The sequence below is a fragment of the Triticum dicoccoides genome, chromosome 7A (assembly GCF_002162155.2).
Source record: "Triticum dicoccoides isolate Atlit2015 ecotype Zavitan chromosome 7A, WEW_v2.0, whole genome shotgun sequence".
Taxonomy (NCBI): Eukaryota; Viridiplantae; Streptophyta; class Magnoliopsida; order Poales; family Poaceae; genus Triticum; species Triticum dicoccoides.
In genome coordinates, this window is record NC_041392.1 from 138884857 (window position 1) to 138896250 (window position 11394).

The following is an 11394-nucleotide window of genomic DNA, read 5'->3' on the forward strand; positions in this document are numbered from 1 at the left end:
TGCATGCACTTGGTTTAGCTACTGCTGAAAAAAAACTTATCCAAAGGAGAGCATGAGTTGTAGGGTTTGAAGTGGTGTAAGGAGGAGGAACCACAGGTAACTTAGAACTACGCAGGATATGGGAACGAAACTTAAACCCGTATCGTAATTGACGAACCTTAACCGAAGGCCGAGACGAGTCGGTCATCACTCGATGCAGCCGGATCGCCTTGGCCGCCAGGGGCACCGGAGGAGCGATGCTTGCCGAGGCGCAGGAGGCTTGTTCGGGCATCGAGAAGCGAATATCCATCCCAGGCCTTCAGAGATCGCCAAACGAGATGAGGAGATCACCCACACCTCGGTTGGCAACCGAGAAGGAGAATTCGTCGACAGCAGTGGGGGCGGAGTGAAACTGCAGAGGATCACCGCCAAACATGCAGTGAAGGATGAGATCACAGAGAATAGGCGAGAGAGGGAGGGGGAACTAGAGGAAGCTGACTAGTAGCCGGCAAGCTGACGCCGAAGGGGCCGAGGGGACGGTAACAAAGGACTTGAGGCGAGTCCAGGCGGCATTCTCAAACTTGAGGCCAGTGGCATGATGCAGGAGGAGCAGATCCGAGAGAGATCTGCAGGAAGGAGCAGCAGTCAAAGTCGGCGAGGGTGGCAGTGGTGAAGAGACCGGGAGGAAGCGGAAAGAGAAAAGGCGGTGGTGGATGGAACGGAGACGAAGGAGGTTTGATGCAAACCCGGCCTGCGGGACTGAGAAGAGGAAGGTCTGGTCTTGAAGATAGCGCACGTTGAAGCAGCACGCAACCCCTCCAATGAAGGCCTGGAGAAGAGCTCCGGCGAGCAGTTCATCGAACCAGAGCTTAGGGGAGGAGATGGCGAGACAAAGAAGGTGATCTGAGGTTCAAAGCAGGAGGCGGGCATGCGTGTAAGGTGGGCGAGATTGACCTCGTCACCAAGGCCCAGGAAGAGGCGCAGAGACGCATGAGCCAGGTCGACGTACCGTGGCGAGTGGGAAGCGGAGGCCGCCAGCAGGGGAGCGGGCGGCGCTGCGGGCAAGGGAGCGGACGGCGGGGAGGGGAGGGGGGAGGAGGAGCCATCTCCTGCCGATAATGCTCCCGATTCCTCAGCCATCATGTTGTAGTTTGTTCATTACGCCTCCACTCAACAGCACAAACACTTTGCAAGATCTTTTACGGCTAAACAGCTCCTGACTGTCCCCCGCAAAAAAAAACTATTGACTGCAAAGAGAAAAAAAAGAGCTCTTGACCGCAGCCGACTGCCGCACTCAACGGGGCCAATCATCCGGCAAATGCCCATGCCACCAATCACACACACGCGCCCCACACTCACCCCACCATCCGATCGGCCACGCCCCCCAGGCACCGTACGGCGCCCGACGCGGCCAGCTCCCCGGCACCACCCGCGAAGCTCCCCGCCCCGCTGCCAGAACGGCCAATAAATAGGACGACGCACACGCCCGCATCCCATCGCCACCACCACGCGCACGCGCACACGGCCACCGTTAGTCTTCCAGCCAGCCGGCATCCTCCGAGCTAGACGGGATCGCCATGGCCGCGGCGGGCAAGTCCAAGGAGGCGGACGCGGCGCGGTGCAGGAGGCACCCGAGCCACCGGCACGCGGCCGGCGTCTGCCCCTTCTGCCTCAGCGACCGCCTCTCGCGCCTCTCCGCCGCCGCCTCCGAGCCGTCGTCGGCGTCCTCGTCCGGGGCGGCGAGCGTCGCGTCGGCCCAGACGGCGCCGCCCTGCCGCGAGGCGCGCCGGGCGAGGCTGGGGATGCTGATGCGGCAGGACGTGCCGGAGGCGGCCGCGGGCGGTCACCACGGCAAGAAGGAGGTTGGGACTGCGCCAGCCGAGGAGAAGAAGCCGGCGAAGAGGGGCAACTTCTGGACCCGGCTGCAGCAGGCGAGCTGGTACAGGAGGGACGGCTGCTCGGTGGCGTCCGTGAAGAAGGGCGCCGCCGCCGCGCCGCCGCACAAGCGGGCGGCGTCGCTGTTCTGAACCTCCGGTGAGCGGGAGGCCGCGCGGCCAGTCGGTTGAGCGACATTTGCTCGGTTGGTTGGTTGGTTTCTGGTTCTGGGTCGTGTGCTGTGCTGTTCCGGAGCGGAGCCTACGTGGCCGGATGGATGGATGGATGGATCACCTGCTCTGCTCGTCTAATCCGGCGTCTTTCTCGCTGTTTCTTTCGGGTTTGGTGCGCGGTTGTTGGAAGAGTACTAGTCTTGGTGGATGGAATGAAGGACAGCCTAATGGCTCGTCCATTTTTGTACAGCACAGATCATCGGTCTCCAATGAAAGAGCTTGCGTTCGACTCGATCGCGTTGTTCGTTTGTTTGTTCGTTTCCCCGTCGCCATCGAACTGGTGGATGTTTCCTTGTCGTGCTGGCGAGATTCACTAGCTCCGTAGGTTGCATCTGACAGCTGAGCCTGTCAACATTGTACAGTTTTTTTGACCCGAACATTGTACAGTTTTTTTGACCCGAACATTGTACAGCTGGAATAAGCGTGTTGGTTTTGCTTCAGAGGCAGGCAAATAGGAAGCAAAAACGATGAACACCTTTTCGCAAAAAAAGAAAGAAATAAAAGATGAGCACCTAGTAGACCTCCGAAACATCAAAAGTGTTTGCAACTGACCTGTTTTCTTGAACACCAGGGACGAGCCTTCGCCATTTTGGGACCATCACAGAACTGGTTTCAATTTGATGTTTACATCCTTCGCCATTTGACGCGAATTTGTGACCTATGTACACATTCTACCCCTTCGTTTTCTCTTCGGGGATCCTATACCGTACAAAGGTTTTTCTATACCTTCTATACCATTTCCGAGGGACTATACATTCTGTACCTCCCTTTCATACTCTAACTTTGGACATGTCACAGTTCCAAAAAAAAAGGAAAAACTTTGGACATGTCAAACCACCTCATCGATCATCGAATCGCTCGATCCGTTTCGAGGGCGCTGTCATCCTCGTCAAGGTACTCCACATCCGCCCGTGGGTTGCTCGAGTGACGTTTCAACCCCCGGAAGATCTCGTCCAGCGAGTCCGACGTCGACGAGCTCGTGCGCGACAGGCTCGAAGGAAGCAGCCTCTTGGCACTCATGCTCGATTTGAAGCTCCGAAACCCCGCCTTCATCGACGCCCATCTCGACGCGGTTCCAGCTGATAAATCTGGCACCACACTAACAGGAGGAGATGGGTTTTCAGAGTCCCCTGCTTCGAGCAGAACAGAGGTGGAAGTGGAACGGGTTTCCTCTTTCACTTGTTTAACTGACTTTTGACTGCTGGGCTGTTCTGTGATGGAGGAGTATTTGTGGTCAGCGTTGACACCATATTTTGACTGGGCTCCTCCTTCCCTTTTGGGAGAATGTGGAGCTGCTTTTATCACCACCAACTTTTCTACACCCTGTGGAGAACAGATAGATAGAAGTATGAAATGAGAGTGAGGTCTCCAAGCACCCTAAGAATTAACAATCATGGTGGACAAGCAGACGCCCAGAGAAAAAAATTCACACCTGTAGCATGGTTCCAGATTCAACGTCTTCGCTAACGGAACTGAAGTTTCTTGCCAATGGAGTGACCTGCTCGCCGAGTTTGCGCGCTTGCTCGATCCAAGATCTTTCTGCAGATGAAACACATCATATTCAGGCAGGCAATACCATCATAGGAAAAGCTAAGCTAGTGACTGAGCAGCAACAGGCTTGACTGAGAAAAAATGATTGATTAAAGGTTCGACCAGTCAAACGGGAAACACCAGATTATTTATGCTGCTCCCCTTCTCGAAAAAAAACATATATTTGTTGCTACCAGTTCAGTTAAAAAATTATTTGCAGAAGGAATACCGTACTGAAATCGTGTAAGATCAAGCGGTATGACAAAAAAAAAAAAAACCAAGCATGTGTGAACTGTGGAGTGAAAGAAAAGATATCCGTCAAGATACATGAGCAGCGACTTACCTTTCTGCAGAATCATCACTCCAGATGGATCAAATCCGTTTGTATCCTCTTCTTCCTCGGTCCAGAATTTGAACCTTTTCCAGCTTCCAAATATTTCGAACAGATAGCTGAAGAAATTGCCCGCGACCAGTATAGTATAAACAACCATAATGAGTGGATATATTCTGTTGAAGTTTCTCCCAAAGAAAGGAACTGCATCATCAATGCTCCCCATCCTCTGCATAATAGCACAAGAGATTATTTATCCAGCAGTTAACTAGGGCTTATCTAGCAGGTAAACAGTAAGCATGTAGAATAGGAAGCAGCTGAACTTTTGCATAAAAAATGAACCAACACTGTGTTATCACCTAGACACAAGAATATCAGAACTACTTGCTGCACATTATTAAGGTAAACAGTAGCCAATCCTCTTTTTTCTTCCCATGAGCAAATTTTGTAGTAGAATGAAAGCTAATGGAACTATGGGAGTACTGTTGAACGGAAAGTCTGGGTATGATTTGCGCTATAGCAGGTGATTTTTTTTTGTGCTACTCATTTGTACTGAGCTCAGATTTGTGCCATAGGTGGAATTTGTCAGAAACAGCTGCATGTCCCTGTAACTTTCTTGGTTAGAATTCCCTTTTTCTCCAACAAATTGGAAAACAATAGAAGACTATCGCTGCTTTTGTATTCCCTACATATCGACAAAACCTATTCATGAGGAGGATTGCTTAAAATCTACAAATTCATGAGGAGGAGTACAAAAGAGTGGTAACAAGGAATGCAGAAAAGGAGCATATCAAAAACTATTACCTTCTCAAAAGTAGTTCTAACATCACCACCAAGATGAACGAGGTTCAGAAAGTTGTAAGAAATAGCAGGTGCGTATCTTGCAACCATTCTGAAAAAACACATTTGATGCAAAACTCAGGACAGCGTGCAAAAAAGGTTGGATTGACGCCCTTGAAACATCAAATAGTAGGAAACCGGAAGACTTACGAGCAGATCATAAGCAGGCTGACAGAGCTAGTTTGTCCTGGAGTCAGTGAATAGACCACCATCATCCCTATCCTAAAGAGTGGATAATATGTGCAAATGCACATGTACATCAGTGGAGCAAATGCAACAACCTGTTAAGTGGTATTAGCAGGCAAAGCGATAAAATTAGTATTTCAAAGGTCATTTCTTTCATGATGAATGTACAAGCAAGTAAAGGTATATGCATGTGACTAAACAGTCTTGCAAAAGAAGTATGTTTACACCACAGACTTTTTAAATGTGGTCATTGCGTGTTTTTTCTTCCAAATTAATGGCAAGTGCACCTTCTACAGAATTGATTTTTTTCTGTATATGTACAGCTATAAGAATAGAAATAAAGTGGTGATTATCGGTGATCATAGATAACAAACTTCCCATAAGTTGGCTGCAAGCTGGAGGAAATATTTCAGATTCTACTTCAAACACAAGGCAATGCTACACACTTAAATTAATTAATTTCTTACCTGGACTAAAATTTCTTGCTTTCCTGCAGCATTTATAAGAACAGAAAAAAGTGACAAATGGACACCAGTTGGCAGCAAAGTGGCCTCAGCCAACAATATGGCAGCTGAGATGCAACCAAGGAGAACAGAAAGAACTTTCAGGAGTCGGTTTAACAGTATACAGCGCCAAATGAACTCTGAAAATGTGAAGGTGTTCGCAAGTCAGTTCCATGAATTTAGGACAGGCCAGGGAGATTAACATAAAATTGTTGGTGTGTAGGAAAGCTCTGTAAAAGATCCATTGGTATTGGGCCTATGCTAACTTGCGTGAGCGGTTCAAGCTTTATTATGCGGAATCTACATGCTAGTGGGATTTTCTTGGTGCAATCTGTGTATGCGGCTCTAGTCAATTCCCACTTCCACTTCCATCGCGAACAAATTTGAAAATTTGAACTCCCTCTGAAAATTTAAATATTCTTGTGGTACTTGAGTAGGGTAGTCATAATAATAAACAGCAACTTGGATTGGTAGTAATTTATTTTATCAGGAGGAAGATTATATTCAACACCTCTTCTTTGATTGCCCTTCAGCTTGTTTTGCATGGCTTTTAACATTGCTCCAACTCATACTGTAGTTTATATTTTTGAGGATTGGCTAAGAGGACAAAGTGGGGTCTAGTCTCCAATTTTGCTCAACATTTGACTAACAGAAATTATCTGATCCTGTGAAGGTTGGAGATTACAAATGGAGCTCGGGCGCCATATAGCCCGAATTTTGAAAATTTCAAAAATTATCATTTTATGTTTCAATAATTATGAAAAAACTTACACATGTATATAGGGATGTATACTACATGTTTGCAAAGTTTCATGATGAAATATGTTTTGATGTGAGCTGCACAAAAAAATAAAAACAAAGTCATGAATTTCTAGCAACATGTACTATTCACTGAAGAAGTTGATGATTTTTCTTTTGTAGATCACATCAAGACGTATTTCATTATGAAAATTTACATACATTAATTATACATCCATCTCTCTCTGTGTGTGTGCTTGTTTAAGAAAATGAGACTTAGAAAATTGGTTTTTGATTTTGCGAAATTTCGAACTCCATGGGACTTGGGAGCCAAAAATTCTCGCTCATGTAAGGCATTTTCAATTGGCACGCTGGTAAAGAGATATGACAAGATATTCCAAATCTGGATTGTAGGAACATACCTATATGGTCAAGGAAGGATCCTAGTGTGCCTGATCGACTTTCCCTTAAATCTGATACATATTTCCTGTAAGAACAAACAGAAAGTAAGTCATCAGTGCTTCGAACTGATGGCCCAAAGATTTGGCATGAAGATAGCTGATAACCAGCTTGCAATGCATGCTGATTGTTGTGGTGAGGGTAATATTAACAAGTATAGTTTACTAACATTTTAAGAATGTCTACAAAATGACACACAATTGGGTGCGTGTTCGAGAAAAAACAGTATTTGTTTATTATGTTATTTACTGCTTTCTCCTACATGATAACAAAGCCAACCAAACCTGCTTCACAAATATGCAACAGTGCAATACCCACTATCATCCTCGATGGACCAAGTAATCGCTTCAACTGACTATTTAGCGGCGGTGTAAATACTACAACATATCTCCCCGACATAGGTTACCACGGTATATGGTTGAACAGAGCAAAACATAAATCAAAATATTTCAAAGATTTCTCAGAAGTTGTATCAAGACATTAACTATCAAATTTATGCACAAACTGACAGTCTGACACAACCATTTATCTGTAAAGTAAGAAGTCAATACGTACCATCCGTCTGCATCATGTTGCTCATAATTTGTCACTGTGTCTTCCAGTTCAAGGGCTTCCATGACAGAAGTCGTATATTTGCTGCAAACAATCAAGTACCGTTAAATAGTTACAATTAAGAGCAGCAAAAATATGGTCTGGAATTGTACAGAAAATGAGCGCAACAAAATTGTACAAGGGTGTGAATTTTATTTTCGAACTTTAGGAGTTGTTTGCAAGAATTTAATCATAAATGCACACTAAAAGATACTAAGATGTGCTAGTTTAGCATATTGTACCTTTTACACCTACAGTACTCCTCATGAGCTATCCTAAGTCGACGTCGAAGTGCAGCCATCGTTTTCTTGTCAGTATCATAATCCATATCATTTTCTGCTAGTTTGTTTCCACCAGAAAGCTTGAACAGCGGGTCATCTCTCAGCTGAAGAAATAGATTTGAGCTTGTGAGTTATTATGAATAATTAAAATATGTAAATATCAATTTATAGCGGTACCTGGGCATCCATACCATTTGAGCTAGCATATTATCAATAATATCCATAAAAGGCCTTAGTGGGTCACGCTTGGACATTTGTTTTGATGTGGCTTGAACAACCTTAGACAAGGAAAGGAACATGCCTTAAGAAGAATGCAATAATCATGAGATGACAGTTTAAGAACCCAGAGAAGTACATACAGTGATTGTGTTGCAATATTCTTGGCGAGCATTATCAAGTTTTACAGTCATCTTTGCAACCATGTGAGAGAGAATTTTTTGACGGCGAGTCCAATCAGCATTTCTCCATATATCCTTTGGAATTTCGCTCAAGCCAAAACCAAGAAGAAAGGCACCTGTCACTAGTCCAAAGGTATTTGAGCATGCCATAGCAAAGCCCAAGATAGCACCACCCCTGCAAACAATAGCATTCTTTCAGCGAAGAAAAAGTTGAACCTATTCTCCGATGATCACAAATTGGAATGAAGACATGAAAACAATTGGTGAGAAGAATTGAAATAGTTCAAACTGGATAAAGTTCAGACTGAAGAAGTTATAATACAGTTCCTATTTGTTCCACTAGAGCAGACCCAAACAGCTCAAATCAAAAATCTCACATATGTCTGAACTACACACAGATATTAGATGGGTCGTACAATATGTAAGCGCAGTTGAGACACGAAAAATGAGTACATACCAATCATGATGCATGATTATAATCAGAACTATTCCAAAAAAGCCGATAGATCCCACAATTTCATAATAGAGCAAGTTCGCTCGGATACTGGTTTTCAGCCTTTCTTTAACTGTGAAATCTCCAGCATCCTCATAGCCTTTAATGGTAGGAATGATAGCCCTGTTCAGATGAACATAATTTGACATGAGAATTAGTGTTGTATTTAGACAAACAACATAACTACTGGAAAGAGAGTTCTGCAAGAAAAAGGGGCTCCACCCGAAAAACATTGTGCAATTAGGCAGATGAGGTAAGTACCTATAATCGGAATCGCGCAAATTAAGGAGAAAAAGAGCAACATCAACAAAAAGAATGACAGGATTTTGTCATGCTGCCTACGATAATACTCCATTGAGACCAGCTCCAAAAGAATTTAAGGGATGTCCAACAGTCAATATAATATGCAGTCATGTTCAGATAAGGATGTAATATAGTTAAGTTGACCGAAATGTTTGGTCAAATCATTAAACTACACAAACCAACGAAGAAGCGTGCGCTCAAGAAGGCTAAGCATATGTGCCATTGACCGATTCGGCAATTGAAAACCAAGGCAGCAGTTTCAGACCTTACATGTCATGAAAAGGACACTTCAAGTTTTCACCTCATCATTTTCTCGAAAAAGTTTTCACCTCATCATTAGCCAGTTAGCGCACGAGTCAACACAAGTTATTGTGATCAGTAGCATACCATGCTAGGACAAACGAGCTCCAATAAGACCAGCTCCAAAAGAATCCGACGTCACCCTTTTGGTTGCCGGTAATTGTCTGTAGTCAGGTAATGGAATAGGAGATCAGAACACAGAACAATAGTAGAATAGAAGAGTCTACATCAGTAACCATGTATGAGTACAATGTAACCACAGTACGGCATTTTGCCTGCCTTCACATTACAATTCTATCAAGAATAAATCCGTACCTGTTCTAAAAAATATACATATATACCAACTGTAACGACGAATTTTTTGGGGGTAAATATCTGAAGTTGGAGGACCAGGGCAAACTCCTTAATCCACAGCGTTACGGATGTGAAACCCCATTTCACGCTTGCAAGTTTCAGCACAAATATCACAAACACGCCGACGAACCGCGACACCCCGCATTCTCACTTCTACGCCAACACGCCATGAATGGACTCACGATTCACGAACGCTGGCGGCTCATAAAAAATCTCTGTTCTACAGCGCACCACAGTACCCAATTCCATGCCACTTCCCAGACCGGCAGTTGATGATGCCGAATCCGCACGCACGGGCAGGAACAACCTAGTTTCTCGATTCGCCGGAATGTCAATTACCAACTACAGTAGCAATCGCACAGCGACACCGAGCGAGGAGCAGCAAGCAAGCAAGCAAACCGAGATAGAGGAGGCGGCGCCGGGATCGCACCGTGTAGATGTCGGTGGGGACGAGGATGACGAAGGAGAGGGAGCAGAGCCAGGCGTAGCCGACGGTGGCGAGGACGTGGAGCGGCACGGCGGGGCCGGCGAAGTAGCGCAGCGTGGCCGCCACCATCCCCACCGTCAGCGGCAGCGCTATCAGGTAGAAGACCCACATCTCGCCGCCCCGCTCCTCCCACCGGCCGCCGCCTCGTCTCCCGTGCGTCGTCGATGGGCGGAGAGCGGAGAGGCCGAGCGGGAGGGACGAGGTCGGTGGTGCGGCGTGGCGGGGAATGAAAAGGAAGGAGGCCGCCGGTTAAAAAGCGTGGGCGCGGAGGCAGCTCGAGGGAGGAGTTGGTGGGGCCGGACCGGTTCAGCGGCCTACGTGGCCCGGAGTGGGCCCGATTCCCCGGCCCGCTGAGGTAAGCACGCTGCACACCCACGCGCGCGCGCAGCCCCTTTCCTTTTGGACTTGGACCGCTTCCCGGTCGCCTCCTCCTCCCTCCACCCGGGCCGCGTCCAAAAGAAAGCTACCGACGAGCAAAATGTCCTGGCCCAATCAACCTTGCAGGAAAAACCATACTACTACTGACGCAGTCATCCTAATAAGTACTCCGCGTACGGTCGTTCTCGGGTAATTTGGCGGAGCAATTAACAAAGTGTTTTCGCTAACACGGACCGCGTCAAGAAGAACACGGTGGTTGTTGCTCGCTGCAGGATGGAAGGTACGGTGCTCGGTGCATCATCATTCATCGCCCCGGCGTAAGTTGACAATCCGAACGCATGCTCGGCTAGTCGGCTGCGGACTGAATCAACATGTATGCACAGATATACTACTGTCTATCTCAAAAAGAGAAAAATGCATATACTACTGTCAAGCTGGTTGGTTTCACCAACCTGTTATTACTTATTAGCAGTAAGGAAAATTAAGAGATGACTTTGGATCGTCTGGTCTTGAGTCGTGAGGGCAAAACTGCAACCATCAGTCACTCGTAGGCATCGTTTGGCGCTATGGTCAGGTGTTGGTCATTCAGATTAGTAAAGGTGCCTCTAGCTAAACACGCTTGTCCGTAGTTTTCTAGGCGACTCTGGTCCATGGTTTCTAGCATGCATGGAAACAGAAACACTAAACGGATCTTAACGTATGAAGGCTTGACCCGGGTTTGGGCTAATCTCCCTTGTTTTGGTATTCTGTTGCAACTTTGTGGCGGTTTCTTGAAGGGAAACCGATTATGGGGCATGTTGGTTAAAAAAAAAACATATGAAGGTTTCAATGAGGCCCGCCAAATGAATGCAAATTTCTCCCTTATAGCGAGATGGCGTTCTCATATTTGGCACGCGTACCTCACCACGCCCGCTACGTATAGAATTTGGGCCTGCCCAAACTAGCTCAATTTTGGTTTTGAGAAGGCTGTAGAACCTTCCCAGATCATTTATTTTGTTTCTCCTTGCGGGTTTTCTTTTTCTTTTTCATTTTTTGTCATTTCTTTCTTTTTACCTTTTTCATTTTTATTTTCTTATTTCATTTTTATTATTTTTCTTTGATTTTCTAAAATCAGTGAACAAATTTTCAAATCGGG

The 11394-nt window shown here is 46.2% G+C and overlaps 2 protein-coding genes across 2 annotated transcripts; one reads left to right on the forward strand and one right to left on the reverse strand.

The window, feature by feature from the left end:
• The first annotated feature begins 1310 nt into the window (after positions 1 to 1310).
• On the forward strand, positions 1311 to 2335 carry LOC119333487. The gene has a single exon (XM_037606363.1). The coding sequence runs from the start codon at positions 1557 to 1559 to the stop codon at positions 2004 to 2006; it is 450 nt and encodes a 149-aa protein (XP_037462260.1). The 5' UTR covers positions 1311 to 1556; the 3' UTR covers positions 2007 to 2335.
• A 158-nt stretch (positions 2336 to 2493) lies between these two features.
• LOC119333485 (LMBR1 domain-containing protein 2 homolog A-like) lies at positions 2494 to 10069 on the reverse strand. The gene is made up of 14 exons (XM_037606362.1): positions 9825 to 10069; positions 9128 to 9204; positions 8402 to 8560; positions 7906 to 8119; positions 7738 to 7824; positions 7508 to 7650; positions 7230 to 7310; positions 6638 to 6702; positions 5442 to 5617; positions 4939 to 5069; positions 4753 to 4840; positions 3961 to 4177; positions 3520 to 3626; positions 2494 to 3410 (listed from the first exon to the last, which is right to left on the reverse strand). Exons 1-14 carry the CDS (start codon positions 9990 to 9992, stop codon positions 2934 to 2936), a joined length of 2190 nt encoding a protein of 729 aa, XP_037462259.1. The 5' UTR covers positions 9993 to 10069; the 3' UTR covers positions 2494 to 2933.
• Between the last annotated feature and the right edge of the window lie 1325 nt (positions 10070 to 11394).

Excerpts from the sequence above, each read along its gene's own strand:
- LOC119333485 (XM_037606362.1), bottom strand. The coding sequence starts at position 9,992 with ATGTGGGTCTTCTACCTGATAGCGCTGCCGCTGACGGTGGGGATGGTG. Across the intron at positions 6,703-7,229 it reads CAACATGATGCAGACGGATG|GAAATATGTATCAGATTTAA; the intron begins GTACGTATTGAC and ends TTGTTCTTACAG. Across the intron at positions 4,178-4,752 it reads TTAGAACTACTTTTGAGAAG|AGGATGGGGAGCATTGATGA; the intron begins GTAATAGTTTTT and ends GCTATTATGCAG.
- LOC119333487 (XM_037606363.1), top strand. The coding sequence starts at position 1,557 with ATGGCCGCGGCGGGCAAGTCCAAGGAGGCGGACGCGGCGCGGTGCAGG.